General features: G+C 49.4%; 1 protein-coding gene across 1 annotated transcript in view; it reads left to right on the forward strand.

Annotated features, from left to right (window-relative positions):
- Window positions 1-24,591, forward strand: part of ankrd11 (ankyrin repeat domain 11) — a 64,505-nt gene that overhangs the window by 26,334 nt on the left and 13,580 nt on the right. The window contains 2 exon segments of the mRNA XM_027007337.2: window positions 13,472-13,617; window positions 16,353-16,491. Coding sequence (XP_026863138.2) covers window positions 13,531-13,617; window positions 16,353-16,491 — 226 coding nt within the window. The 5' untranslated portion in view covers window positions 13,472-13,530.

Raw genomic sequence — 24,591 nt, forward strand, 5'->3', positions numbered from 1 at the left:
CTCTAGTGGGAATCTGTCTGTGTGTGTGCGTGCGAGATACAGACCACTGAAATGAAGCCTAGCTCTGGAGGGTGAGGGGCACCATGGAGCTGGAAGGAGCAAGCTGCTCTCCCAGGGAGTCTGTTTAAGAAACAGCAAAGTGTATTGACCTACTTTTCTGAGTATTTGGAATGACCGTGTGTGTTTGTGTGTGTGTGTGTGAGTGAGTGCGTGCACGCACACGTAAAGGCAGAATGTATGCGAATGTCGTCGTCTACGTGAACAAGTTTTGGCACATCACCAGCCTCATTGAGAACTCCGTCTGCCCCCACACACCGTGCTTTTACAGGTCTGTGGTTAACATTGCATCCTCTCCACCATCATGGTTGAACACATTTTTGTGCAGCTTAGTCCTGTGACACAGGGAGCGCAGAGTGCGGGGCCGGGCCCGCCGGCAGGGTCGGCACTCCGGAGAGCTCCAAATGGAAGCTTTGTGCTGGCAGCGAGCGGGCTCAGCAGGGGCACTCCGCATACTCCACCACACGCGGATCGGCTTTCACCTCCTCTCCGGGCTCAGCCGAGAGCCGATAGGACGGTCCTGCAATCACATGACTGTGGCGGCCTTGTTCTAGGTCCCCATCCTAGTGCAGCAAGCACTGAAAAACACCAGGGTGTCCATTCAGTGACCCAGAGCCTTGAGAATGGTAGCGCCCCAACTCCACAGCGAGCCCCGTTGTTGTAATTAGGTCTGTCTAATTCTGGTACTGAGCCTCCCAGTGCCGTGTTCCAGCTCTTCTTCTCTGATGCTGGCGTGTCTTTTCTTCTCTGCTCGAACTCGAGCAGGTTCAGCCTCGGTGTGGAGCATTAGGCTTGGGCCCTGTGTTCAGGCTGGGGAGTGGAGATGGGGGCTGGCGTTGTGCTTTCATGCTACATTAGCCCTCCTTAAACGACATTCCCCTCTGTTTCTCCCCCTCTTTTCCTCTTTCCTGCTCTGCTAGGGTAGAAAATCTCTATGGCTTAGAGTTTTTCCATGAAAGCACAGGACATTAGCAGCAAGCCATCAACAGGAAATTCCTCTCTCTCTCTCTCTCTCTCTCTCTCACTTACTTGCGTGTGTGTAAGATGGAGAGAGCCTGAGTGTTGTGTAGCTAGCTCTAGCATGCATCTCTCCTGTTTATGCTGTGTAAGGCTTTCCATTGCTGTGCCGCGTGGCCTTAAGCTGGAGCGGCAAGTGGGGCCCGAGCCCAAAGCCACAGGGCCCGGAGCCTGCTGCTCACCCGGGGCCCCAGCGCCAGGAGCACAGGCCAGCTGGAGCCCCAGCCCCGGCCGGAGTTGGAGCTCTTCTGCCGGGCACCCCACGTGCAGCGCCGTTCCGCAGGGCCACAAGCCTGGGATGGCGAGGAAGTGACTGGATGGCGTGCAGGTTCCCGGCGTGGTTGGCTCACGTGTTTGATGCACGACAGCGCTGGAACCCCTACAGAACAGGAGGGGCCAGACAATTCCCTCCGGTCTGCCTTTCTTCTCGGCGCAGACGTTTTTAAACATGCGCGCAGACACGCAGGTCCTTTAGGGCTTGTTTCCCAGTCGTCACAGAAGTAATTAGTGCTTCTTTTGCTGCTGCCTTTGTCTGTTTTGAGAGGCATATTTATCATGTGCAAGTCATGAGGTTAAAAATGTAGTCAGCATGTTGAATGCTTTTTATGATGCTTAAAAAGGTAGCAGCTTTGCACAAGCGTCAGCTTGTTGGACTGGGACAGCAGCTCTGTGTGCTTTTATGAGGTGTCCATTAACGTTAACTCACAGAGGACGGGAAGGCAGCTCCCGCTCGCGCCTTTAACGCACCGCTTCCCGTCAGCGGGACTGGCAGCCCCCTCCCCGTAGGTCAGCTCCTGACCCTAATCTAACTGAAACCCCCCCCCCCCCCCCCGGCACTTTAGGGACCCGTAGAGACCCCCACCCGGCCAGCTCACAGGACAGAGTGAGCTTTGTAATGAGCAGACGCCAGCTTGTCCACTCCTGGATAGCCTGAAACTCAATAGGGGTTGACTAAGTACGCAGGCCTGGTCTTCGAGACTCTGGTCATGCGCCGGGCCAGAGGTCTGCAGAAGGCTCTAGAAGGGAATGTAAACCATAAACCACAAACATTTGGGGTATTTATTTAATTAAGGTGACAGACTTTGTTGTTGTTGGTTCTTCTTTTTTAAATTTTAGCTTCAGGCCAATTCTTTATATCAGTTTTTGACTGTTGTTTCCGATTACATTTACTTTTCTTAAACCGTAAAACGCAGCAAAACACACGAGGTAAATTATTCCTAAATAATTAGTCATCGTTGGTCTACCAAAGAAAGAAGAAGGTAAAGTGCTTGCTCTTTCTTGTGTGAACCCTGGAATGCATGTGAAGCCATGGTTTCCTTGGCCTGCTTAGGCAGAACTCTTATCCCATCACTGTTTGGCCAGGCTGAGGTTTGGATGTTCGCATGCCACGGGGTCCGTGTTTAGCCGGTCATTCCCACCGGCACTGTCTTGGGGTTCGGCATTCTCTCCGGAAGCACAACGACCTCGTCGTGAGCCTGCAGGCTGCAACACGCAAGGCCTGGCAGATCATTGCCTCCACTGCCAGTGGAACCGCTCAGACGCTTTCTGCCTGCATTGAGAGTTTTAATGACTAAAGAGAAATGCACAGATGTGTACTTGGACCGGCCCACAGAGCATACAGAAGTTGAACACCAGAAGCCGGATTAGTTTCCCAGACCGGTCACGTTCCAGGGAAAGGCAGCAGAGCAGTGCAGGTTTAAGCGATCTCGCGCTGTGTAAAGGGCTGACCCCAGTGATGGTGCCGAGAGAGCTTGAAGCAGAGGCTCTTGGAGATGCCCCAGAACAGCGTGGGGCAGCGGGTGGAGGAGGGCCGTTATGGCACCCATCACTTCTCTCCATTTCTCCATGTTTACCTCCGCCAGCATGGCTTCCCCTGTCATGCTCCCTCACCCCAGCGTCCTGCCTGCCTGCGGCTAATGTGACGCAGTGCTAGCTTATCCAGCCCTCTGACCGGCGCTGCTTATACCACCGGTTGAATTGGCAACACGTTGATGGCGTGTGGTGAGATCTTGGCATAGGGCAGTCGAGGATGTTTTTGAGTCTTCGGTGGCCCTTTGGTGCTGTCTGCTGTGTCATCTGTGACCTACTGGGCTGTCTGCTGGTTTTGGTCAGCACAAACCTGTCCCCCTCCCCTTTCCCCTGGTGTCCTTGGATGAATGTATGCTTGGAGACGAAGCCCTTTGTTTTTTTATGTTCGTGATGTACTGTGCCATGCATGAACTTTCCTTGAAATGACAGCAGAAGCAGAGATGCGTGCCGCCGTGACCAGCTTACATCCATTTTGGAGGAACGCTGCCCTAACAGACGGGTCATTTTTAGCGCCAGTAAGCTGGCTCCCTTACCGTGCCTTGTGCGTGCAGAGCCGGGCTGAGCGGCACGAGTCCGGACCTGCTAATTGCCGCGGCTCCGCCTCACCTGACGAGAGCATAGATGCATAGATGTGGCGCAGCTGCAGACGCTGTCATGTGACCCACACCGAGTGTGTTCTCGTTAAATACTCACCTTCCCGCTCCCATCTGACTGCTGCCCTTCTTTGTTAAAATGTGTGTCTGCATCCCGAGTCAGCAGAATGAAGTCGAGAACGTCTGCGCGTACTGTGGCATCTGGATAAACAGGCGAAATGCTTCAGCCAAATGCATGAATGCAGTAGCAACTTGTAAAGGTTAATAATGGCTACACTAACATTTGGTTAACATTTTGGCAAAGTTTAGTACCGGCCACTTACGTGTAAGCTAAGTCACGCTAATGGCGTCCCAGCTGTCTGTGTTTATGGTTGGGTAATGGGGTAGATCTCTATGAGCTGGTACACGTGTGCTCTCAGGATGGCCATGGCATTGTGGAGGCTGCCTTTAGAGCAGGAGAAGGGCGTAGCCCCGCCTCTCAGCGGGACGCCCTCTGCTCTGGTCTCAGTGCTCTCATCCTCCTCCCTGATGTTTAATTCATAAAGGATCTGAGAGATCCTCTGCGTGAGCTCAGTCTGCTTAAACACACACACACACACACACACACACCACACCATACACACAGTTCTACCCACTTAGTAGCCTTAATGCACCAAACTCGTTAAAGCACACACGCCTGTGTATGTGTGTGTCTGTGTGCACAGGCAAGCGTGCATGCGCGTGCACGTTAATTCCTCAGAATCTACGCCCCCCCCCCCCCCCCCCCCCCCCCCCGCCCGGTCAGGACGGCTCCACCAGGAATGGCCTGCTATAATGGGCCATGTTTGCTCTGCTGTTCTTTCTGCCTGTGAGTTTTTTCCACTCTGTCGGATCAGGTTTCCACCCGCCGCTGTTGTTTACACCCCATCCCCATCACCGACAACTGCCACCTGACGGGCAGCAGCAAGAGTCCCCTCGGCCTGGAGCCCTGGGTCTCCAAGTCTCTTCGTGGGCCTGCAGCAATGGACGTCTGCATGTGGGCCAATCGGGCCATGTAGCTGCCTGGAGGGCATGGCTAGCCAAGCATGGCTGTAGGGCCTCAACACACCACACTTCCCGTTGCCTCCAACTAGCTAGACAGCTGTTGCTAGTGTCACTTACATGGCTGCTACTAGGGCTGCACAATATCATTTTCTAATCATTATTGCAGTATTGGCCCTTAGCGATTTAGCTGTCTAACAAATCAGGTTTTGGGTGGTTGTTTTGGTGTGTGTGCGTATGCTAAGCTCATCTTGATCAGTGGTGGATGTTCCAGATGAGTGTTCTGTGGGTGTTTTGATGACTCACAGCATTCACATGATCCAACAAACGTAAATAATTTTGGTCAGAATAACAGTCTGTCGCTTCAGCTGATCACCAGTGTGTGTTCATCTACTGCGCGGCATAGCGCTTTCCCAATATGGAGCAGCGTAATCACAACGTGCTGTAGCTCTGCTCGTCCACAGCACCCTCTGCTAACCTCTGCCGTGCTCCCACCTCCCTGACCTCAGTGCTAACACTGAAAACATTACAGTAGAGTCAGTGGCAAGTTTCCCTAAACTTCTCTAAAGAGCATGAAGGAACCTAATGGTACCTGTTCAAGGAAGTGTTCACACATGATTGCATAATGTGTTTGTGATGCTGTGCAAGTGTGTGTGCATGAGCTCTTCCTTCATGCGGAGCGGCAGACCTCGTGGTGTGTTTGTTTGATGTGGTATTCACATTCACGTTTGCTTAAAGGTCACATCCCATCTCCCTCTGTTCCTCCCCTGCGCTTTGTTCATTATCCAGTTCCACTCGGCGCTTATTTTTACCCTCTGCCCATAATCCTTAATTAATGCAGCCCCACTCAGAGATACTCGTGCACACACACACCCACTCCTGCACAGGTCTACACTCTCTCTCTCTCTCTTCAGCTGCAACCTCTTAAAGCAAAAGAGTGCGTTACCTGTCATATATCTCCCTCCCCCGCTGCCTTTCTCCGCGGAAGCACCCCTCCCGAAAGGGAAGACGTGGACCGCCCCGCCGTGCAGAACGTCTGATCAGAATCATCTTTCAGAACCCAGCAACGCCTGCGACACTCAGCGAGGTCCGGCGGCGTGACTCAAAGCCCTGCTCTCTCCCAGTTTATCACCGGGCCTGGCGCCGCAGGGCTACGTGCACTGCCTCCACCGCCTGATGGATCCGGCCCGGCCCGGGATCCTGAGCGGCCACGTGGAGCTGTGGGACCATCACCCTGACAACCCAGCGGCTCCCGCGGCTCCTGTGGGAGGCGCAGGGAGGGAGTGTGCTTTCTTTCGTATAATGCTGCCTGTCCTGCCAGCTTTCATTCATTCATTCATTCATTCATTCCCCACCGGTGACATTAGCCCAGCAAAGGCTTCTGGGAAATGTGCTCTTAAGCTGAGCCGGTTGAGCGACGGGTGGAGCGGCAGGCCCTACGGAGAGAGCCTGGAGCCCAGCTTCAGGGCACACATAACACACTGCCACAGACCTGTAGGCTCTCAACAAGCCCCGGAGCTCACGCACGCACACACGCGCGCGTGCACACACACACACACACACACACACACACACACACACACACACACACGTGCACACACACACACACACACACGTGCACACACACACACACACACACACACACACACACACTCTCACTTCTGTGATGCTGCCACACCCACTGGCTTTAGCTCACTGCACCGGCTGATAGATGCCGTGTGTAAGGAGAGTGTATAAGATCCTTTGTTGTGTGATTGTCGCGCTTGGATTGGCCCCTTCCAGCATCTCTCTATAGCGCTGCCTTTCTGGCTAAGTTTTTTTTTTGTTTTTTTTTTTGTTTGTTTGGGTTTTTATTGTTTTTTTTTTAAGTTAAACAATAGAGTTCGGCCTTGACTATCTCAGTGGTTTGCGAGGGTTTATTTTTGTTTCTTGTTTATTTTTTCATGGGCTTGAAAAGAGTTTTGCCTGGCCATGTTTGTTTACTGCACGTATCCTGTTTCGGGGGGTTCTGTGTGCCAGCTAGGCAGCAAGTATGCTGCTCTCCTCCTGAGAGGAAAAGCGCAACTAGCGCCGAACCCCAAACACAAACCCCAATGTTTGTGTAACTGCAGTGGTTTTGTTTAGACTGTAACGTTTTTGTTTTCTGAAAGTGCGGTACAGACCAGTTTGGAAATGCAGGACTTTTGACATCGTGGCAGGGTAGTTTGATTGCATGAGACTGTAGTGTTATGTTCTTGTGATGCACATCTGAGGGAGCATGCTGGGGTGATGGTGCTTTCGTGGTGTGCTTTGTTCCCACGCCTCCACCCCCTCCCAGAAGCCTGTTTGCTTGGCATGATGGACAGCCTTCGCCTCCACCCTCAGCCCCTGACCTTCCTTTCCCCAACAAACGGTCCCAGGCAGGATCTTCATGGCCCCTCCCTGGAGGAGGGCCTTACAGTAAATGTTTGTAAAACGGTCACATGATCACAATCGTTAGGCATGCAGTAGCCTTAAAAGCGACTGGGCTGTGAAGCCTAGCACTCTGGTGTGAGGGCCACTGGTGTACTCTTTGAGCACCTGATCGTACGCAAGAGCCTTGCCCTTACGGAGAAGCAACATAGGCACTTGTATATATAAATAAGTAAGTGTGTGCGTGCGCATGTGCGTGCGCGTGTGCGTGCGCATGTGCGTGCGCGTGTGCGTGCGTGTGTGCGTGCGTGCTCGTTCTGACCTGGCCGGGGGCCTTGTGGAGTCCATGAGAGATTATTATACTTGCACGGATGAACTTTCCAAAGGAGAATTCTGCTGCGTTGGGCACCCCCATCCCACTAAAACCATACTTCCATCCGCCCACCTGTCCCGTATCCCAGCCAGGCCTGCTCCCCTATCCACACCTCGGATCGTTCCACATTCCCGAGCTGCGCGGGCGGACAGCAGGGCTCTGGGGGTTAGGCCCTTGCTGGTCCTGGGCTCGTACCAGACGACGACCGGCCAAGAGCGCCCTCCCGCGCCTCTGCACAGCCAAGTAAATAAGCTGCACGTACACGGAATTTTCCATGACATCCACGTTGACTTTTATGGCAGAGCCTGCATCTGTCCCACGATTCCGAGCGTTCTCTCCGGACCCGGCGACAAGGTGGGAGAGCGCGTCGGCAGTTCATCGTTCTCTCTCCCAGGCTGCGGGTGGGAATATTCTTCCCAGCTGTGTGGCACATGGACAGGGAGGTGGTGCAGGCCAGCCCCAGCTGGTGCTCTCTCTCACTGACCAGTTCTGGGTAGGGGACGGGATGCGACGCCCACCTGACACGGGCGTGTGAAGGCCCGTCTGTGTACAACGTGACCCATTTCCTTTGATGTCAATACATTCATTACATGAATGTATTGTCCTAAGAATTTTTGACATCCACACAAAAGTGTGTGTGTGTGTGTGTGTGTGTGTGTGTGTGTGTGTGTGTGCCATGCATGCATGCTTCTCACTCAATGCTGGTGTGTTCTGTGCCCCCTGATGCCAGGTGAGCTTTGCACACACGGGGAAGTGTCTGCTGTCACAGTGTAGATGTGGATTTGACCTCTAGTAACACCCAGTGATGCAGCTGCTCCTTCCCAGCTGAGCCATTCAGACCTGACCTCCTTCAGCCTCAGGACTATGACAGCGGACCAGCTTTTGCTCTCGGAGGTCTGAAGTTGTTCTGATTCCTAATAAATACATTCTTGGGGGGGGAGTAGCACAGGCATGTCATTGGAACACCGCTAACGAACTTACCGCCTTTAAATGTGACCCCGCCCCCACGTCTGTGCAGCGAGCTTTGTGTTCGGGCGTGCCAGTGTTGAGTCTCCTGTTGCAGTCGTATATTTGGCAGCAGTGCACACCCTTGCCGGACAGACACTGGTATTCAGGGTTGTCTTGGAGCTGGGGAGACAGCCGTCATGTGACTGCTCGGTGGCCGGGGAAGTGGAGCGCGAGAACTGGGCCGCAGGCCTGTCTCCCCGTGCCTGCCGCTGCAAGAATTTAATCTGGAGTCTCCCCTCCCTCGCGCAGAGCCAAGCGGACGAGGAGGCACAGGATTGGCTGGGAAGGAGAACGCCATTGCAAGAGGAAAGGGTGACGGAAAGGGCAACAACGGGCGTACGTGGTGCGGAGAGCGCACGCTCGCGCGCGCGCGCACACGCTTTCATTAGCACGCCGGTCCAATTCTGTTTGCTCTCCTTCAGTCTCTCGCTCTCTTTTGCTCCCTCCTTTCCTGTTTTTCTCTCTCACTGTGTCAGCTCCTCAGAAACACGTGCCCCTGTCCCTGCGTTGCTAGGCAACAGGCCTTGCATGTGTATAGCTGGTTTGTGTTTGTGTGTGTGTGTGTGTGTGTGTGTGTGTGTGTGTAAGCGGTTCCCTTATGATCTTCATTTCTCTGTTTGTCTCTAAGATGGTTGGATAGCGTTCCACCAGCATTGAAGAAAGCTGGAGGAGGAGGATAGGAGTGTGTGTGTGTGTGTGTGTGTGTGTGTGTGTGTGTGTGTGTGTGTGTGTGTGTGTGTGTGTTAGGTGGGAGAGAGCAGGAGAAGCTCTAGTCAGGGCTGAGAATAAAATGGAGGAAACAAGAAAGGCTGAGGGTGTGTGTGGGTGTGGGTGTGTGTGCCCTGGTGAGCAAGCATGAGGTAGTAGTGGTTATAGCAGGGAGTGTAGAGCAGATCACACTACACTTCACCCCTCTGGCTGAGATACACACGTAGGCTCCGATGCAGCAGTGCGGTGCCGCAGGCTTGATCGCAGCTTTCCGCTCTCTTACACTACACACACACACCCACACACACACACACACAGCCCACTCACACCGACTAACCACGTGCTCAGAATATCACTATAAATCTTTCACTCCTCCCCCCCATGCTCCACCCTTTCTAGGTCTTGTGATGCATCTGCTCAGGAGATGGAGAGTATAATCGTGCCCCCCCTGGATGCCCAGAACCCTCTCAGTCCCCATGGCCCCACTAGCGCCTCCTCCCTGTCGCCGCACACGGGCGTCTAATGACATGAACGGGCCCGATCCTGGCCCTCGGCTGCCTGGAAACGGGGAGTGTGCCTGGCTGGCCCTGGCAGCACTCTTGTTTGCTCATCAAACAGCGCTGGCTGCAGCACCCTGCTCGTGTAGCTAGTGCAAACAGCCCAGTACAGTACGCACAGCAGCGGTGGACCAGGTGGGGGCGGGGTGACAGAGTGAGCGGATGGGGGAGGGGGAGTGTCCATTTGTGACGTCTCTAGCAAGCCAAGCAGGCCATTCTCCCTGCAGCACCTGGGATGCAGCAAACCTCCTTCGTGTGTTTCCCAGAAGACCTCAGCGCTCACCCGGTCCAGAGGCCACACACAGGGGCCACTGGTTTATGTGACATGAGAGAACTCTCCCCTAACAATCCGTCCATGCTCGTAAACACACACACACACACACACACACAGGCTCTCTAATGCCCACTGACTTGGTGCAGCTGCTGCGGTGTGGCTGTTTTCCACTGGAAGTGTGAGAGACAGGTGCAGAAAATCCCTTCAGAATTCATGAGCAGAGCGGAGCAGAGCGGACGTGCCGCCGGGAACTGGCAGGGAATCGCCCCACCCTTTCATCTGGGAAGGACATGCGGGCGCCAGACTCAGCCCGTATTAGGGCTAATCTCGGCATGTGTGTGTCTGCGTGTGCACGTGCATGTTCGTGTGTGTGCGTGCACATGGCTGTGCGTGCAAGGCAGTGGCAGAATGAGGAGGAGCCGCAGAGAACTAATGTGATGGCTGACCACAAAAGGAAAGGGACAGAGAGAGGTAGAGAGAGAACGAGAGACAGATGTGGAACAGCGTGGAGTCACCGTCTCCTGTATTGAGCGTCGGCTGAGAAATGACTTGGCTTGCCTTTGACTCCTCTGTCTCTGTGACACATTTCCACACATTAAACCACTGCCCAGCACAAGCTTGTAATAAATACTCTACAAATACCCCAAGCACTCAGACGACCCAGATTAGCCACGGGGCCCGTGGGCGTGAGAGCAGCTGCCTGCGGTCTGCGTGCTTCTCCAGCGAGGCTGCCACCCTGCCTCTGCCTCACATCCACAAGCCTTCCCTGGATGGATGTCCCTCCCCGGGCTTGCCGCTCAACGTGTTTGGTGTAAGAGAGGGGGCTTCGGTCTGTGCAGAGGAGCCAGCCGTCCCCGCAGTGAGGGCACGCACCTATTTCATTCAGGTTTTTTGGCACGTGTGTTGTTTTCGAATCCTCCGCTTGGCAGGACAGAACAGTGTTGTGATGTGATGTTTTCCAGTCCAAATCCAAGTGGGTGTGCGTGAGTGTGTGTGGCGGGTGTGTGTGTGTGTGTGTGTGTGGAGGGGGGTGGGTGTCTGGGCGCCAGGTCAGTTTCGGACAGAGCTACTGAGAATAGGAGATTAAGCACGGCTTAATCGGGCTCTCTTGTTGGACAGAGGAGTTTCTGCACGGTCAGCAGGCACAGTGAAACAGCCTTCGCATGACCCCGACGCCGACCTCACCTAATAGCCACTCGACCCGAAGCCCGAGATGACCTGGCATTCTCCTCTTGTCCACGAGCTCAGAGCCTCCGACAATGCGTGGTTAATCTGAACCCACGGCTACAGCTGAATCGCGAATGGCTGAACCTGAATGTTAAACACATGATTGCCTTGACCAAGAGCCAGGGATAGTCCAGTCCCCGCCCCCGCGGTCTAATCCCTGCCCCCAATCTAATCCACATCCCCAGTCTAATCTCCTCCCAGGATAAATCTGTCTTGCAAATCCTAGTCTTACTATCATATGGATAAACCTAAACTAACATTGTTAGTTTACATAGACGTGTATGGGTACTGTAAGGGAATGTGCTGTTATTCTGATGGATTATGGTGTAGTTCCAGGAACACAAACTGTTGAGATGGAGGCATGTACCAATGTGTGTGTGTGTGTGCGTGCGTATGCAGATGTGTGATGTGTGAGTTGAACAGAGGCCACACCTACAGTAGGGTACAGTGCAGAAAGTAAGCATTGTGATGAATTAGAGCTGGCTGCAAGCAGAAGCTGCGCTATTGGTGACATGCGCACAAGCATGTAGAAGCTCTGCACTTTGCGATTGGCTTGAAAGTCAGAGGAAATACAGAGTGGATGCGACCATTTCCTCTCTGCGTGCTGCTCATGTGTGTTCCTCTTCCTGCTGTGACAGTTCACAAAACACACCCATGATGAGAGAACACATACACACACACACAAAACAAAAGCCGCTACAGAAACTGCTCACCAAACACAACGCATCAGAAGCGAGAGAAAAATGCAGTCCGATGCTGGATTAGCGCAGGGCCATCCTCCCCGCCACGGTTCTCTGTGGCCGTGTACACCAGGCTGTCCTCCATGGCTTGCGAGGAACGGAAAAATGACTTACACAGGGCGCTCACTGTGTGAGCGCTCAGCCCGGCCCGACTGAGCAGCTTCCAAAGCCTGCTGGGGAATATTGAGCTGGGTAATGCCTGGCTTCTGAGGCATTAGCCTTGCCTTCCACAGCTAGCAGGTCGGACGAAACGCTGTGGTTGTTGTCGTTCCTAAAATAGGCCTAAGTGCCTTGTATTGTTCTGGAACATGTGTCGACCTACTTAGTGTGTGAGTGTGTGTGTGTGTGTGTGTGTGTGTGTGTGTGTGTGTGTGTGTGTGTTTAAATGTTTGTTTATCCCTGCCAGGGTTTGATCTTTTGGCCTCTTGGAGATGTTGAGGTGGTTTGTGGCATGAGGATGGGGTGTGTGGGACACATCTCATGTTCCATATGCCTGGAAGTATTTTTGTGTGTGTGGGAATTCGTGTTTATGTGGAGGGGTGTGTGTGGGTATATAAATAGTGTGTGTATCTGTGGGCGTAGGTATGTGATTGTATTGACAAGGGGGGGGGATATAAATAATGTGTGTATCGTGGGGGTGGTGAATATAAACAGCTATCTTTGAATAAAGGTGCTGCATAGGGAGTGTTGTGGTGCCAGGGAAGATGTGAATGCCAGTGTTCCTGCAAAGAGAGCGAGAGGCATAGTGGGAGGGGCAACTATCAGATCAACCCCCACCCCCGCCTGCACACCGAAATTACAGCACGGATCAGAGGATTATTATGGAACTCTCTTGCCATGATTTATTCATGTTCCATATAGCGCAGGCACGTCTCCATGCAGAGCGTGTCGAACAGGATGCTTGTACCTCAGGGGGAGCTGGAGAGCATGTGTGCGTGCGTGTGGTGCGTGTCTGCGCGCGTGTGTGTGCGCGCGTGCACGCACGCACGTCTTTACTGTGTGTGAATGTCTTTTGTTTGAGCTCTGCGTGATTGCTAAGCAAACAAACCTTTCGGCTTTCTCGTCATTTTCCATGCTGGTCATGCTACGTGAGTTTGGGTGGCTCGGCAGAATGGACTTCCTGTTTTTATCACCACATATTCTGCATGATGAACTACAGAGCAGTGTGTTTGGCAGTAATCCTGCCCATTACCTACCTATTAACACTGCAGCACTGACTTCACCAGGACTGTACAGCAGATGAAAATTTTGCCATGTAGCGTTCGGGGCTGGGTCACCAATCTCACCACAGCTGCCCTTCGTGCAGGCACAGAATCTTTGGTGTTTTCAGCGAGCAGTCACTCCGTCTTGTTCCTTTTCCGTCCAGGTTTGCATTAAATTGCATTTCACAAATGTCATGGGTTTGGCAGAGCAATCCAAGCTAACCCCCAGTTAAAGGGCAGCGCTGCAGGGAGGGTGGGGGGCTGCTGTTCCTTCAGCTTTGCCAGGTGTAATTGCTGGAAATGCGAAAGCTTCATGTTCTGCTAATGGGAGCAGTGCGGGACTGAGCACAGAGGGTTTCTCTAAGGAGCTGGCCAATCAGATGCTTACGTTTTTGTTTTTTTTTTCCTCTCTACCTTGTTTTCTCTCTACGCTTTTCTGTTTTACCGTGTCACCCGCTCGCTTTCACAATATCTCTCTCTGTCTCCCCCTCTCAGACGGTCGATGACGATGCGATGGAGGCGTGAATGTGGTTTGGCGTGGCGATAGCTGAACGATGCCCAAGGGTGGGGGTTCTAAAACCCCCCAGCTGGAGGACTTCCCACTCAGCACCGACATGGTGGAGAAGCAGGGTGGGAAGAAGGTGAGAGAACACTGCCTTTATCTCCCTTTCTCTCTCGCTCTCTCTCTCTCTCTCTCTCTCTCTCTCTGTCACACACACCTCTGTAATCTCCTTCGCTCTCTCTCTCTCTCTCTCTCTCTGTCACACACACCTCTGTAATCTCCTTCTCTCTCTCTCTCTCACACACACACACACACACACACACACACACACACACACACACACACACACACACCACTGCTATCTCTCTCTATCTCACATGCACCACTGTTATTACCTCCTAAAACCATTAGGAGCAATTAGGAGACAAACTGGAAGTAGGCAGGTGAGAGTGCCCACTTATTGATTATGACCTAAATCCTCAAAGTCGCCTGTCTCCAAAGTCTCTTCTGTCTCTGTTAATCTCTCTCTCTCTCTTCACTCTCTCACATAATTCATGTTACTCTTGTACTCCATTTTGCCAGTGTCTGCATCAGTACTCTCCAAAAACCAAACATAAAGCTTTTATATATTGTTTTAAAACAGAGAGCATATTTGGGGAAAAAAACAAACAAAACCCCCTTTTAACACTGGTCACAGTCAATAGAGCACCAGGGTAACTAATGTGTCCCACAAACACATCAGCCCAGTGTCAGCTGTGATGGACTACTTCCCTTAAACCTTGCCCACCTATATATAGGCTGAGTTTTATCTCCGTAGATAGCTTTTACAGTTAGCCAAATGGATGTTTCTCATGCTTTAAATCTAGCTGGAGCCATGTGTGTGTGTGTGTGTGTGTGTGTGTGTGTGTTTGTGTGTTCATGCTATGCAAATACATTATGCTTTGTTTCTTGGCGAGCTCGCGCTTTGCTAGCCCAGTGCCAGCAGCCGTGGCAGCTCCGGACGCACACTGATGAGGTCATGGCAGTGACTGGGTCACGCTGAGAATGACTCTTCCAACGTGCCTGTTTGTATGTACAGAATTCTGTGCAGGATTGCATCAGACACTGCAAGCCGGAGGGAGGGAGAGAGGGAGGGAGGATAGCGCACGAGTGAGAGAGCGAGAGCATTGCTAGGAGACCAGTCACTAAACAGGGCCACTCATGCAGGCGGCTTTGAAGAGAAGCGCTAGCTCACAGCTGTCGTTTGATTCAGCCGTTTTTTCCCGACAAGCTGTATCGGTCCATCCTCAGCGTGCTCTGTCTCCCTGCTTTGTCTCCCTGCTTGTACATGTATCCCACTATATACTCTTTAACACTAGACATGTGGAAGTATATTGTGCGGTAGTAATTACATTACTATCGAGGACCGTTTATAATTATTATTTATATACTGTGGACATGTTATATAATGCTGTGTTCTATTCTTATGCTTTTAGCAGTTTAGAGTTCTTCCTGTTTCATTTTTTAGCCTGAATCTTAAATCTGTTCACATGTATTCTCATTCCTCACACAGCTTTACATGCGGTACGGTGGACTGTGCACACGCAGTGATATTGTTACGACAGTGCTGGTGTCACTAGTCCCCAGGCCCTGCCCTCGGGGGACAGAGGGAGGGAGGCCGACTGTCGGAACAGCACTCTGCTCCGCTCCGCATTCTTCCTCGGACTTATCTCTCCATGCTCAACCCCAAATCTCCACAAAGAGCCCCTTAATTAGCCTTCATTAGTGCTGCCAGCAGCCTGCCAGCACTCCAGCTGGTCCCGCCGGCCTCCCAGCACCCAGGAACGCAAACGGAGCAAAACAACAACTGCGCGGGGGGGCGGGGCGCGCACACGCCGCCAAACTAACCCTTGCATAAGCAGCTTTTATTAATTTATTTTAATTGTGTAACCGTGCTTTGCTGGAGGAGCTTTCGTTTTTGTTTTAAGTCGCAGCCGGCGAGGATGATTAGAGCATCGATTATGGCGGGAGCAGCGCTGGGGCACGGACATGTTCCCGCGATTACGTAATGCTACATCTACAGTAGAAGGAGGGGAGCGAGGAGGCAGGACGCTGCGTGCGCCGAGCAGAGAGGCGGCCTCTCTGACATGCGCTCACTAGACGCCGGTGTGTGTGAGCGCTTGTGAGTGCATGCGCTGGTTAGGGTTTGCTGTGAGTGTCAACTCTTGGACTGGGTTTCTCATGGCATGCAGTGTGGGTGTGTTGCAGAGGTGCAGATTTCCTCTGAAAGGCTTGATAATGCAGCGCGCTCCTGATGCAGCCGGCTGGTTAATGCAGTTTGTGGTCATACCATGACCTCTGCATGTGTCTGGGCACCTACCTGGTTGGGCAACCGTAGCGCCATCTCTTTTTGGTGTGTTCTAAGAAGTGATACATGCACCACTGCAAATGCTCACTGCTCCAAAACACAAACCTTTGAGCAACATGCTAACATTGATACCTGTTGTTGAGCGCTGTTGGGCACCGGCACCAGTTAGCACACTTTCTCTCTTCTTTGCTTTCCTTCTCTTTTTGTGGAAAACTGTTAAGACTGTATCTACATGTAAGTGAGTCTTGCAAGCTAGCTAATGGCTCAGGAGAATAGATATTACAATGGGTGTAATTACATTTTCAATAGCAACAATATTAGATCGACAATTCTTTTACCCGAGAAATATTGAAATCTTCCTTTAAATCTTGATTTTAAGATTGCTGAAATGTGGAACAGTTTTTTCCCCACACTCTGGCTGTAGAATATAGTCATACTTTATGGTCCTGCTTGTATATAATGAATACTAAATGTATTTATTTAGTTAATGTAAAACTGAGCTAACATTGTTCCTGACTTTTGTCTAGGATAAAGATAAAAGTTTGTCAACCAAGACTCCCAAGTCGGACCGTAATGATGGCGTCAAAGAGATGAAAGAAAAAGCCCCCAAGAGGAAACTTCCCTTCACTGTCGGCGCCAATGGAGACCAGAAAGATTCTGACTCGGGTAAGGAGGCGTGGACCAGTCCTCACAGCAGGGCATTGTGGGTAATAGAAAGAAGAGAATTTGTTTTTGAGTGTGGCTGGTTTATAGCACTTTGGTTTCTCTGTACCTGTATGAGTGTGCTGGGCTAAAGGCAGCACATTAACACAAACATGTGTCCTTTAAGGCAGAATCCATTGGACTCTGGGGCCTTGGAGGGCTTTGGGTAAGTCTGCCTCAGTTTTCTGAGAGAAGAGAGTCAGTGGCCATCACTGGCCTGCCTTTATGGAGCTCAGCTCAAGGAAGCAGTGGTACTGTGAATGCTGGACATTGCAGATGCTTTTCTTAATGAAAACTGTATCCACTGGGGCTGGACTGACTTAGTGTGGTTTTTAAAGGGCTTGTCCTCTGTGTGCTTTTCAAGTGTGGCTCGGGGCTTAGTATGAGCGTATTCCATTTGCTGTTTTATATAGATATAGATATATAGATATAGATATAGATATATAGATAGATATAGATAGATAGATAGATAGATAGATAGATAGATAGATAGATAGATAGATAGATAGATAGATAGATAGATAGATAGATCTCTCTCTCTCTCTCTCTATATATATATATATATTTATTTATTTTCTTCCTTTATATATATTATATATATATATATATATATATATATATATATATATATATATAATATATATATATATATAATATATATATATTAATATATATATATATATATATAATATATATATAATATATATATATATATAATATATATATATTAATATATATATATATATAAAACATTTTTTATATATATATATATATATTAAAAAAAACATTTTTATAGTTGTAGATTTTGATGTAGTTTTGTGTTTCTGACTGCGTGTGTGTGTGTGTGTCAGGCGAGGGTGAGGGTAGCTCTTTATCTGCTTGTATTATTGCTTTGTTGGAGAGCTCAGCCTCTCTAACGTTTTAGGAGGCTTTTCCGCACCCTAGCGCCTTTGTTTAGCCATGCTGTTAGGTGGGGAATCTTCCCCTTTATTTCTCGCTCCCGCCAGACAATGGCCAGTCTGCTCATTGTGATGCTAATGGGGGAGGGGCGGCACCTTCCCCTGCCCTGCTCATGTCTGTCACTCTTTCTCTTCCCCCACATTTTAATGCACACCCATATTTGTGTGTGTGTGTGTGTGTGTGCACAAGTGTGTAAGACCCATTAATTCATAGTAATATACAAAAACGTCTTTTTTAAGTTTTGTGCACTTTCATGTACCCATTTTATTTATCTATTTTTCTAACAGTTATATTATTAAAGAAACATTTTACACCAGGTAATCCAGTTTTCACAGTAGGTAATCCTGTGTGAATGATCATTACAGTCGTTGGTGCCTTTAGTCTGTACCGCTCACCCAGGCTTAACTGTTTGTTTGGGCTGGTTGTTACGCCAAGTCATTGTCAGTCCCCCCATGGAATGCTTTTGGCACAAATCCTTTTCTTAAAAGTATTTTATGCTTTGAGTCTGTGTGTGTGTGTGTGTGTGTGTGTGTGTGTGTGTGTTTAAGCAGTCCTTTTTATCTTCCTTGCTTTCTCAGTCAGTGGATCATTCTTGTAACCTTTGAGCACACACAAGCTGAGACAAAGACCTGCCTACTAGTGACTCACCTTCACTTTGTGTACCGGCATAGAAAAACTTTTCCTGTGAGCTTAATTATGAGTAGCCAGTAGCCAAACACTCGATTTGTTAAGGGCCATTTGCAACTCTTTGCAGTTGCCTGAGAGAGGCTGCACAGAAGCCATTATCTGCAGTGCGAGCAGAGAGAGGCTCTGGCTTTTAATATGTAATGAGCTGGGGTGAGGAGCACTTCACTCTCCAGCTCCCCGTTCCTGGACCATCTCAAAGGAACAACACGAGTTACAACAAGGACCCAGTGTGTGCTACTTCAGTAGACTGCATAGCACAGGTGCGTGCGTGCGTTTGTGTGCGCGCGCGCACCTACATTTGGCTCGGAAATCGATTTTCGTTTAGCGCACGATCTCATTGGCTCGGCGTGCTGATACAGTGTGGCCCCGCTTATGCAACAGCTGTGGCAGGGCTCAGTGGGAGTGGCCTGCGAGTGTGACGGGGACGAGGAGAAGCCGGCGAGCTGCAGCTCGTCTCCTCCCCAGCACAGCTGGCCTTGTGCTGTCAGAGCCCTGCTCTCCTGCCTTTCATTTTCTGGAAGACTCCATTTGAAATGTATAATTCATTGAGCTGGTATTTCTTGCAGCAGAGTGTTTCTCTCTCCTCCTCCTCCTCCTCCTCCTCCTCCTCCTCCTCCTCTCTTTCTTTCTGTCGTCCCGTCGCCCCCCCGCTTCAGTACGCTCTGCAGACAGAGACCTGGTCTACCGCTCTCCGTTCCGCTCTGAGAATGATGCGGGAGGCTTTATAAGTCCAACGCTTTCTTCACACATCCACCCCCCGCCCCACACACACAATTTAACTCTCTTCATTACACAGTTAACCTGCAGACAGCTGTTCTTCCATAGGACATTACTAAACACAGAGCATGTAAAAACCTCTTGCTGGGTGATGGGGAGTGACAAGTGTTGTGTAGACGCAGGGTGTTGGTGGTTGTGGGTGCAGGTTGAGGTAGTGCACTTTAAGGTCAGAGTTGCTAAAATGTGGTCCACTGCAGTATATGCTAACTCAGCCAGACATAAACACTAGTATGTACACATATGCACACATGTCTGCTGGCTGTAAGAAAGAGGATGGGGGGTCCTACTGGTTTTTTCATTTTACATTTCCTTTCAGACCCTTTCTGTTTGTTGGAGCATTACTCAGATTCCCACAGGGAGGAATGTTTTTGTAATATTTCATTTTCCACCAAGCGGAGACCCAATGAATAAATTCACTGTTGTAATTCAACTTTTAAATTCGATGAGGGTCTCGATGCATAGTACGTGGCCTCTTATTTCCCGTCTGCCCTATCCCCCCCTCCATCTCCCACCCAGGGAATAAATACCGAAGACTGTTTAACCCACGATGCCGCACGTGTGGTGTAGAGTTGTGCTGTGTGTACACTGGCTCGCTGTCCTGTGTGCCTGAGACCTGTCCATAGAGGCCTGTCAGAAGCAAGGCCTCACTGTGGTCTGCCAGTGTCATCAGGGAGGCTTTTATTTTATTTGACTTAATTTTTCTTCCTTCATCTCATCCATTTTCTTGCCCTGTTCTTCCATCTGCAGCACACAATGCGGTGACATAACATCCTGTGGGCACTTCCTGTCTCTTCTGCACTCATTTCCTGTTTTCTTTGGGCATCTCAAGAAGAGACTTTCTCGCTGTCACCCCCCCCTCCCCCCCAACATGCTCATATCCTTTTATTGCTTATTCTGTATTTCAGCTCATTTTCTCCATAGCTCTTATCTTGTGTATTAGTTAGCATATTTTTTCTTTCTTTCATTCTCTGTTGAGTTTTCCAAAGCTTTTACAGTGAGCTCACAGCCCAATCAGGCTGAGTTATAGAAGTCTGCCTAAGCTTTGGCTGGGGGTGCTTTCACATTTATACCCGAAGAAAGATCTCAGTTGGAGGGATGTTTTTTTTCTCCTTTGGATATCCTTAGCCTTTTCCTTGGGTATCTGCGAGACAGGACCCCAGTGTGTGTGTGTGTGTGTGTGTGTGTGTGTGTGTGTGTGTGTGTGTGTGTGTGTGTGTGTGTGTGTGTGCGTGCACGGGTTGACAGAAACTCTGATGTGATTATGATGGTGATGTGCACACTTGTGCACCCTTCATTTTGCATGGCTCCAGGCTGTATTGCTTTGACCAAAATTCTATACATTTGTTGGATCAAGTAAATTTCATCAAAACATCCACAGAACACTTATCCAAAATGTCTCCGTTTGGTGAGGGTATTCACAGAACACACACGCACGCACACTCACAGTTCAAATCTTCATTTGCATTTTGCAGAATTCAATTCCAGAATGCAAGTGTCGTAAAGGTCTTTGCTAGAATGGCCTTTAACATGCAGTCCTAGGGTGTGAGCAGTGGAGCACAGTTAAAGCAGTGGCTGTTCTCAGTACAGGCCATGGGAAGTCCCCCTCTGTGGTAGAGCTAGTCTCATCCTTCCCAACCCATGACCCAGATTCCTTACAGTCTTCAGAGACACGCGCGTGCACAGTTACTTGGCTGCACAACATTTTCCAAGAAACACTCCTAGCACACCCGGCGAGTGCCCTGTGTCACCCGACACCCTGACATAGCTCACATGTTGTCAGTCTTTGCTTTTTTGTGTGCATCCCCCCCCCAAGTGACTGCTTAGACCTTTCTGGTCCACCACCCAGCCAAAATCTTCTGGTATGATTGGTGTCAGCTTACAAGGAACGGGTTTTGCCACTTTTACCACGAGAAAGGGGGCTATTTAAAGGCGCAATACGATTATGGTCGCAAAAAAGCACTGGTCTGACTTTGTAGCTCTTCGGTTGTTGTGTTGGGAGGAGGTACCCTACGTTTCCCCATTGCTCTGTCACTTTGTTGGTTATATTAGTAGGGCTGCGTTATATGGAGAAGATGACTTTTGTGATTACTTTGATACGTAGTTTGACTGCACTGTTTTATGACATTTTAAAAACACAGTAACTTGTTGCTGTGAGATCGGTATTAAAGATCGGTGTTATTTTGACCAAACTAGTTTTCGTTGAATGCTATAATTCCTGTAGTCACCCAGAGAGCACTCACCCACCGTGTCTGAGACAGGTCCGGGGGTGGTCCGGAACACACGAAGAGTTTAATAACATTAATTGATGACTATTGAGCTAATGACTAGTCATTAACTAATGACTATATTCCTGTTTCAATTGTCGTAATACATTTAATAAGTTACAAATGATGCCAAGTCATTGTCTTAAAAGTATTTTATGCTTTGAGTCTGTGTGTGTGTGTGTGTGTGTGTGTGTGTGTGTGTGTGTGTGTGTGTGTGTGTGTGTGAGCAGTCCTTTTTATCTTCCTTGCTTTCTCAGTCAGTGGATCATGCTTGTAACCTTTGAGCACACACAAGCTGAGACAAAGACCTGCCTACTAGTGAGTCACCTTCACTTTGTGTACCGGCATAGAAAAACTTTTCCTGTGAGCTTAATTATGAGTAGCCAGTAGTCAAACACTCGATTTGTTAAGAGCCATTTGCAACTTTTAATAACATTATTTAACTAATGACTAGTCATTTAAATAATGACTATTTTCCTGTTTCAATTGTTGTAATTCATTTAATACGTTACAAATATAAGTTTTAAATCGGGGTAGAGCAGTGGAATGAAGGAAATGAAGAATAATAAATAAATATTTAAAAGTATAAAAAAAAACATTTGAGTAAATAAAGTATAAACAAGTATAAAGTGTAAATAAAGTGATTGACATTATAAATGAGGCAAGTAAATGAAACCGTTGGATCAGTATTGTTTGCTTTGGTGATGTTATGCCATTTGAATGTAGCTATACAGGTGTGAATAAGAGCTTCACATGTCCGCAAGAGTTAGTTATGTCCTAAGTTAACATAACTTGTCTAATACTTCAAAAGATGCTGCATCAGGCTTATGGCTCTTAAACTGAGCTAAATCTGCAACCTATATATTGACGTTACATTATAGTAGGCTAATCTGAACAGGTCAAAGTTAAATGACCTAAACTTGCCTCCTTAAACAACAAACTGTTGCGCTTGAATTTAAAACATTTCTCTTCTTTGAAGTTGACAGAGTTAAAATACAAGGACGCATTCTGTTCTCCTGCAGCCTTGCCAAACTCACCAGCAGGGACATTGCCCCCAAAGTCTCTGTCAGTGTACTGCATTCTGTCTGAAAATAACAGCCTCCGCAGTCATACAAGTCAGCTATTTTTCATTATTGTCTTGATTTATTGACTAATGTGTGTAGCCCTATGCGTTGGAGAGCTTTTTTGCATGATGGTGCAGCTTTCTGCAATATCATTACTACAGACTCCAATACTGAGACGTTGATTATCAATTTCACAATAGATTTTGCAACCTTACTAATTAGTACGGCAATTAGTACGGGTGACACTTTTCAGGTGAAAGTCAGCCATTTTCTTAATTTCTATACTGAAATCCAGATGTGACTGACTGGCAGCTGGGGTCAGCTGCTTGGGTTAGTAATCAGAGTGTCGTGTCAGAGCAGTCATTCCTCAACTCTCTCTGCCCTGCACCACGTTAACGATGCTTAATTCCGGCTTCTATACAGGTGTGAGGAACCGCTCTTCTTTCAGTGTAACAATGAGACCCCTGTAATGTTTTAGCCTGTTCATTTGATCATTTGATCAGGCAAGCTCCTTTGTACAGTGAGAATGTGGCATTGGCCAAAAGCTTTCATTATTACTTGCGTATTGTTTTCGATCATGATGAATGTTGAGGTGTGTGTGTGTGTGTAGTGTTGTGTGGTCATGTCGTCACCCCCCCCCCCCCCCCCCCCCCAAGCTTCCAGAATACATGGATTTTGTGTTTAGACCTTTATTCTTCTGCCAAGTGTTTTAATTGAGTTGTTGTAATCCTGTTGGAATGTGGCACTGTGGTTCCACTGCTGTTTGTGGGCTTGAAACCCATTTCCTCATACAGTTTACAGATTCAGATTAAGGCCAAGTGCACTTACATGCATGGAGACACACACGCACTCATGACATACGACTTATATTCTGTGCCCAGTGTTGGTGTCCGACATCATACTAATAATGTACATTTGCAGATTTTGTTAGTGCTTAATGGGTTTAAGTGCCTGTTCCAGCCAGCCACTGCCTAAGCGAAAAGTGACACTCCACACACACCTCCGTCTTCACGCGAGTCTGACACTCCACACACACCCCGTGTCCTCACACGAGTCTGACACTCCACACACACCCCGTGTCCTCACGCGAGTCTGACACTCCACACACACCCCGTGTCCTCACGCGAGTCCACACAGCCCCTGTCCTCAGGCGAGTCTGACACTACACACACACCGCTCACGTGAGTCGTGCTCAGTTGGACGGCAGCTGCAGAAGCCAGCTCTGCTCCATGTTTCCACTCTCTTTCCACTGACTGCAAACATGTTTAGACTGCTAATGCACAGTATGCAGTGTGTGTTTGATTTGAAGGAACGTGCCAGAGCTGCAGGTATGTGTGTTTGCTTTTGTGTTTACTTGTGTGTGGATGCATGTGTGTGAGAGAATGAATGTGTATGGGTGGGGATGCATTAAGTTTAATTGTTTGCAGATGTTAAGGAAAGTTCATCAGGGCTGACTGTGGAAAGTAATCCCTGGAAAGAGTTCTGTGACCGGAAGCTTGGCTGCTCCTTGTTTCCTCTCCATATAAATTATGATTGTGGCCTTGAGCAAATCACTGTGTTAAGAACAGTAACAGCATGCAGACTTGTAGATCTTCGATAGATTAGACACGATCTGAAAAGTAGATGATGGGATGTGTTGTAGCTCATTTGTTTTTACTGGCAGCACAGACATGACTGTGTCTCTTTCTCTCCGTTTGTGGGTGTGGGTGGGTGGATGGGTTACAGGGATGTCTCCCTGTTGTTTGTCACTGTAAGTGGATAGCATGGGTGAGAAGGGTATAATGGACTGTCTCGGTGCATTGTGGGGAAGATATGTTAACATCCAGATGCTGAAAATAATTGACGGGCGTGTCTTTGAAGAGCATCTGCTTTTGTCCGGCTCATCATCTGTGTGGTGACCTTGCATCAGACACACTGAAACAAACACCGGCCATTTTATAATCACCGTTTGGCTGCCAAGTCACACCCTTAAAGAAACACACACCCACCCTCCAACACACGCGCACGCACACACGCACACACACACACACACACACACACACACACACACTCCAGACTAGCAGCGGAATGCTCCTCCCTTCCCACAGGGACACTGGGTAGCTCTGCTGTGTGGTGGCTGCAGACACTGAGGCTGTGAGCAGAGGGAACTCTTCTGGGAGTGCTGGGTTTCACTGCGTGTTCAGAAGCAGCGAAGGGAAGGGGGGGGGTGGAGTCGTAGAGGCGCAGACCAGCCCAGCCTGCACTGCTTACTGTGACCCTGCTTCAGCAGTCCTGCTCTCAGGACAGAGCAGTGCAGTTTTACTGGAAGCTAC

Source organism: Electrophorus electricus, chromosome 21, assembly GCF_013358815.1.
Source record: "Electrophorus electricus isolate fEleEle1 chromosome 21, fEleEle1.pri, whole genome shotgun sequence".
Taxonomy (NCBI): domain Eukaryota; kingdom Metazoa; phylum Chordata; class Actinopteri; order Gymnotiformes; family Gymnotidae; genus Electrophorus; species Electrophorus electricus.